Raw genomic sequence first — 7,226 nt, forward strand, 5'->3', positions numbered from 1 at the left:
CTGGATATGATTTCACTGTTTGTACAGGTTTTTATTGTGTCCAACTGCTGTGTGTGTATAAAATGTTGCAGCCCTTCTACTGTATGCACAAAAAGAAGATTGAAAGAACACAGTACAGTTTGTGGTCATTTACATTTTTTATTAAATCTGTCAAGGTGTTTAGACTGTCTCCTGGATGGGGGGCTCGTAGCCATCAGCCCTCTCCACCTTGGCTCCAGTGTCGTCACCGGAGGCCTTTGCTGCACTGCCGGCACCGCCCTCACCATGGAGCTCCATCAGTTTGCCCACTGCAACAGAACACGATAAGAGTTTAAAAATCAGGGTGATGATTCAAAGTTAAGAGGGCATAAACCCAACCCATCTTCAGAGACACTGAAATGGGGATCCATTTTTTGTTAGGGATCATCAGACGATCTCTAATGGATAGTAATCAGGAGATCATATGGGACCGAAAACAGTCATCATGTGTTCCCTTAAGTACATAAAAAAAAAAAAGAATAGGTGTATATCCAGTACTGTTGTGTACACTTACACTCAAACTTGGGCTTCTTAAGCATCTTGACCTTGCGAACGTAGACGTCGTGTAGAGGGTAGATGGACTGGCAGGCCTTCTCGATGTCCTTGCCAACGCTGTCTGGGATCCTGGAACATAAAAACACAACATTTTAGTATTAGGGTCACCAATCTTTTTCAGAGATGTCACAAATCAACATAAACCATCATGTTTAACTAAACATCACCTGATGGTAAACTCAAATACAAGAAATTGAATCCGCAAAGCCAAGACTTGACCTCTATAATTGGACACAACCCACAATCTAAATCAGCCATTTTGATCACCACCAGCATTAGAAACATGCCATGAATATGCAATAAAATGATTATTCCAGTTCATTTAGCGGCAGGAGAAACTATGACTTACAGCTTGTTGACGACTTCCTTCAGGTCGTTGGTCTGAACCTCACGGGTCATGATCTCCATCATCTTCTTGCGAATCTGGCGGACCTGCTGGTGCTGGGCGTAGGAGGTCTTTCTGATCTGGTTGGTGCGCTTCTTTGTGAAACCCACGCAGAACAGACGCAGAAGGTAGCCATCGGTGGTCTTCACATCCACATGGGCTTCAATCATGGTCTGAGTGGAAAGAAACAACATTCCTGGTTAGATTTTGAATACTGCATATACATATATATTGCAGATGGAAAGGTGGCACTCTCAATGTGAACGTTTCCTCGTTGTGTTCCAAATGTCCTCTCTGTAGTAATGTAACCTCTGCTGTGCTCACATTCCCTCAACCTGCTTCTTACCAGATTTCCTTCATCACCCAAAATATTGTGTTTACAACCTGTAGATGAGTTGTACCAGACTGCATTTTGGTTTACTTGGCGTTGGATATATATTTGCTACTCAATGCCTTGTAGATAAGTTTTAGAAAAACACCACGGATTACTGATGTATGACCATATGTCTTGCAAAGTATGTATTTATTCCAGTAATTACAGTTTTAGAATTTACAAGTTATTCAAGATAAAAGAAATAAGTATCCACTAAAACATCAAACTAGCTGTGCTGTTCTTACATGTAGATTGAGTGCAATAAATATAGCCAAGCTGCGGTTTCAGATGAGAAAAAGTTGCACCTTTAAGTCAGAACAATACAAGTCTGTTGGCTGCACTGTATCGTGCCTACTGCTGCAACTGTCAGTGGAGCGAGTTTCTGTGCTTCCTATGCATTTTATCCTATGAGTACCAAACAGATGCACTGTAAGTATAACTAATGTCCCTGCTTAGCTTCTGATGGGCTAACATGATTTTTTTATGGTTCATGTTTAACAGTTTGCTGCTACTGAGCTCCACTGTTGTGGGACAGTAATCATCAATACCATTTCACATTGTGTGTTTCAGTCAACTACTATCAGAAATAAAGATACAAAAAACTGGTCCATAAACACAAACCATGGTAAGGTGTTAACACCAGAGGAACTTTCCCAGGGGACTAAGAACTGTTTTCAGAACTCAAGATCTAATCCTAAATGTATTCCCTGTGGGACAGCTCAAAGTGTGATAGAAGTAGCTACTTCACAGATACTACGGCTGCTTCAACTTGTGTACCGCTTCATTCATAAAAACAGTACTCTAGTATCAATAATAGCATCATATTTTCTTTACCAAAGTTAAAAACTAAAATATGAATTTAGTTGTTTCCCAATTCAGAAGAAATAAAGAAGCAAGATGCACAGAGTGTGCAGGTGGTTGTGTGAGCTAGAGTGAATGAGAGAACTAAATAAAGACTTGTTTTTAAATGTGACCATCATAAGACTAACAAACACTAAGCAGATCATTAACTGTGGAGAGGCGCTCTGAGTTTTCAGCCTCATTTTCCTCCTCTGCATGTCTCATTTTCATTCACTCATTACATTCAAATCAAACACTAGTCACACAACATTAGATAAGAACAACATGACTCTGGGGTTTTATTCTCATTTGTAAAATTTGAGTTTTAACCACAGTCATATAATCTGTCAATTTACCAAATTTTTATGGTTCTTCAGATGCAGTGGAAACACAAACAGGAATGCACAACAGGAATTATTTGTTCTAAGGTCCTCTGGCTCTATTGATCCTGGAACTTTTTTGGTAATAAAGAGTTTTATATTGCCATCACTTGTGTCCTCCATACGTATTATGGAGGAATTACTGCATGTTCGGAGACATTGAGTAGTAGTAGTTGAAATGACTATGGTTTATGAAAACATGGTTTCCCCCCCACCTACACTAGTATTCTTACAATATATTAGATATTCCACCAATCTCACTGTAAATGGTGATTATGCCTAAATGACATAACTGCATTAAGTTTTTAGCCCTTTCTGCAGTAGATGAAGCATCCATGCTGGTATCTACCAGATACACTCAACCTGCTCAGCTCTTAACTTCTATTGTTGGCTACTACTGCAGCAGTTTATCAAATATCTCAGTAGACACCTGAACTTGGGTTCCTCTCAAGTTGTCCTGGCTGTTCCTCATCCTTCTAGTCACAAGCTCATGTCACATGTACAATATCACTGCTTCTGGAGGTTCACTATGCTCAATTTAACCAAATCAACATTCTTTGATGAAAATAACATAAAAACAAGGCTGGTATCAAACCTCAAGGCTTTTAAAAGAACTTATCAATATGGGTCAAATATGCTCGTACCGTTTCCTAATTCTTGATATTGTTAATAAATCACAGGGCTTAATGGGTGCAGTGAAATATTGAGATATACAGCACTGTTCGTGAAACATGTGATCATTACCTGCCATTTCTTGACCATGGAGCACATTTTGTCACGGGTCAGGTCCATGCCGTGGAAGTTTGTGAGGCAGTTCTTGCCCTGAACATCCTCAGTGATGAGCTTGAACTTACGGAAGGCCACCTCATCGTTCTGCAGGTCAGCAAGGCTCACCTCGAACACGCGTCCCTTAAGACCGTCTGAGGCAATTCCTAAGTGGTGGTGAATAACATAAGAGGGTTAGAAAACAAGAACTTAAAGGACTGAATAAAGGTAGTGAAATTAGAGAAATGTACAGAATAGGAAAATCAGTTGATCTCATAAGTAACCTGCAATCACCATCGGGGACTGAAACAGTTTGTTATTCATTCCCATTGTATCAGAGTATCATCTTTAGAGTCTGCCATGTATTAAAAGTTTATCTGAAGCCAATATGAAGCTTCAACCGTCCAAATTAGCCAAATCAAACAAATATCTTTCAATGTTACAGTCCTTTTAATGCCAAAGTCCCTCTCTTTGTTAATGTATTTCCACCGCAGCTCAACAGGGAAACGCTGTCCGAGGAAACACAAAGAGGGAATTCGATGCTAAAAAGACTGTAAATGTGGCAGATAGGCACTTTATTTGACTTACTCAAACTGCTGAAGCCTCATAAGCTTCAGATAAACTTTTCAATGCATTTTTGCACAAAATGACTGTGTGGACACACTGAGGCCCCCCATCACTTACATTGAAAGCACATTTGAAGGGGATCTTTTAATAGCCAGTATGAATAGGAGGAATGAGTACAGTGATGAAAACCTCTTTCACTGGTTCATTTGGGCATGTGACTGTTATTTTAGGATGGACTTGAAAAATTGTGAACCTATCCTCTTTAACTACAAACAATCTCATCAATCCTGTCAGTGACAATGATATAGTTCAGGAATGGTGTGCTCACCCCTGTTGCAATTAAAAACAACAAAACCTGCCATTCTAGCTGGAGGTTAACACTAAAATATAACATTTCAAAGTACATTTACCTATATTATTCTGTTATGCACGAGGGTAACAAGCACTAATAGTTAAGTTGCATTTTCACACTGAAGAGATCGGCTGAAAGGTTTGTGCTTGTCACTCTTATATTACAAAGAAGATGAAGACAAATATGAGCTATATGCGAACCAGTTTACCTCCAGTTGGAACTGGCACTATAAGCATAACATGTCAGGCAGTCCGTTACGGCACACATTAACTACATATTAAGCAATTTCACTACATAAAATGCAGACTTACTGGTTCCCTGGGTCCTGGTGACCAAGGTCTTGCCAAGATTGCGGATGTTGAACATAGCAGGTGCCTTGACATCATACCAGTCCTTCTTGGAGAAAGGGTCCACACTACAGGAGATTAAGAAGCATTTAGAATTCATTTAAAATCCATTACTCTGCGCGCACACACAGCTCCAACCAAAACACAGACAGCTTGTGAGATAGAGTTAGAGGCTAACACGCACTGCTAAGGACACTGCCCGGGTTAGCACGCACCATAAGAGGATTTGGCTCAATCGTAGTTATTCACAAATATCCAGCGACTTTTTCAGCGCTTGGACACACAACTTGGGTTGTTCATTAATGTCAGTACCACTATTCTTATCATTAAACACTCTATTGTGGAATTTGCCTACCTTATTGATAGATATGATCGGCTAAATCAATGCTAACACATAACTAGCAGCATTTGGCATACTCACGTTAGTGGCCTTAACTGTGCGGCCAAACTCGTACAGTTATTACTGCTTTATTTAACATACTCAGAGCCTGTTGGATTAGGTATATACGTCTAATTAAACCAACTACAAAACGTGAAGATGTAATATCACAGAGTCAAAGGAAACAGCATGTTACAACTGCATCCAGCGCCACAGAGGCCGGCGGCGAAAAGGTTAGCACTGGCCCCGTAACATCCACTTAAAATCAGCTTCATCCTTCATATTTTTTAGACCCAAGCGTTACTAGTGTAATAAGCAATACGTATTTTGTGCTCCGGTGTAGGAATTTTCTACTTACATCTTCTTTTTGGCACCTTTTTTGCCGCCTTTGGTCAGCCTCTTATTCTTGCCGACTGCCATGTTGGCTACAGGGAGTGAAAGAGGAGGAAATACGAAATCACGCGAGAATTAAAGAGACCGATTTCGTGAGATTTGTCCTATCTCGCGAGTCCTCCGTGCCTTTTTTTGGTGCCCTCTGCTGGTAAAAAGACTAAACAGTCCATTAGTCAGGGGTTTCATGAATTAAATGTATTTGTTTGTGTTTATTGAAGCAGATAAGTTAAGTGTAAGTAATTATTTGAAATTCACAAGCAACAGATAACCTCACTGTGAAATGTAATTACTAGTGGGCACTAAATTAAGTTTAAGTTTAAATACACTTAGCTTTTAAATAGACTAGTTTAAATGGAAAACCAAGGTTTTGAAAATCATTTTCAACAGATACATACAATAGAAAGGAAAAGAAAGAACAACAGTTCCCTAATGTAAAAGTCCATACAGTTTTGTATAAAACATTTCCAGTCTCCATCCTAGTATTTCTCTGGCATGTGTGAGTTCTTTGTTGTTCTTGAATTTTACTACTTTCTAGGCAAACTATGTCAGTTTTATCATCCCTCCTTTTGTCTCATTGGGCTTGTTCATGTGACACATCAAAGATGAAAACAGCTTACATTGCATATGTTTACAATTAAGGCGGTGAATATGATCATAATTCTAAAACCACATCCAATACACTGCCAAACCACTCAGATCAGGACAAGACATGACAAAAACTATTGGTAGAATGATTTATTTAAAGATTGCACAAGAATAATAAATGTAGGTGCTAAACTGCCTCCACGGTGTAAAATGATCCCATTTGTTTCCATACTGGAGAATGAAAAAAGGACCCTTGATAATTGTATTGGTACCCAATATAAACCAATACCCAAGTTTAGAAATCAACTGATATCAGAAGAGAAAAATAAACAAAAAGTATTCTTAATTTCTGAATTTGTGGACCCTGGATCGATCGATCGATTAATCGATCGATCAATCAATCAATTTTATTTACAGAACGGAATCACCATTCAGCATGGTCCCAATACACTTTACAATTAAAGAGAATACATAGGACAAAACATACAGTAAGCAATTAAAATAATGAAAATTAAAATAAAACAATTTTAAAACATATTAAGAACATCAGTGTTGAAGGGATGTTAAAAGATAATGGACCTGACTAAGTAGCCTGTAATGAAATGAATAAAGGTTTTCAGTCTTGCTTCTTTAACGAGTACTGGAAGGCCACCCCACAGATAAGGATCATGGTAGGCAAACGCTCTGAAGCCAACTGATTATTTGTTAACTGAAGGAATGACCAAGAGACTAGAATTGAAAGAGCGAAGAGGGTGTGCCAGTGTATATGGTGTAATTATCTCAGATAGGTAAGGTGGTGCAAGTACATGCAAGACTTTATAAGTTAAAAGAAGAACATTAATATCAGCTCTAGCTTGCACTGGTAACCAGTGAAGAGAGGCCAGAATGGGTGTTATATGGTCAAATTTTCTAGGTTTTGTCAAGATTGTAGCTGCAGAAGACCTTTAGTAGCACAACTAGGAACACCAGAGAAAAGGACGTTATAATAATCAAGTCTGGAAGATACAAAGACAAGGATTAAGGTTTCAGCATCATACAAGGATAGAATAGGTCAGATTTTAGCAATATTACTAAGATGAAAAAATGCTGTCTTGGTAATAGCCTTGATATGAGACCAGAATGTCAGACAAGATTCAAAAATAATGCCCAGGTTTTTGATGGTCAAGCTTTCAGAAATTATACATCCATCAATGTTTAAAAAAAAGGTTTTGGAATTGTATAACTTGAAAATACCTACTGGAAATTTCAAAGAGACATTCAAACAACATAACTTTAGAAAGATGTTTT

General features: G+C 38.6%; 1 protein-coding gene across 1 annotated transcript; it reads right to left on the reverse strand.

The window, feature by feature from the left end:
* Nucleotides 1-118: 118 nt before the first annotated feature.
* On the reverse strand, nucleotides 119-5,427 carry rps3a (ribosomal protein S3A). The gene is made up of 6 exons (XM_042425267.1): nucleotides 5,320-5,427; nucleotides 4,547-4,650; nucleotides 3,296-3,483; nucleotides 923-1,131; nucleotides 533-642; nucleotides 119-287 (listed from the first exon to the last, which is right to left on the reverse strand). The coding sequence occupies exons 1-6, from the start codon at nucleotides 5,379-5,381 to the stop codon at nucleotides 160-162; spliced, it is 801 nt and encodes a 266-aa protein (XP_042281201.1). The 5' UTR covers nucleotides 5,382-5,427; the 3' UTR covers nucleotides 119-159.
* Between the last annotated feature and the right edge of the window lie 1,799 nt (nucleotides 5,428-7,226).

Source organism: Thunnus maccoyii, chromosome 2, assembly GCF_910596095.1.
Source record: "Thunnus maccoyii chromosome 2, fThuMac1.1, whole genome shotgun sequence".
In the NCBI taxonomy this organism is placed as follows: Eukaryota; Metazoa; Chordata; class Actinopteri; order Scombriformes; family Scombridae; genus Thunnus; species Thunnus maccoyii.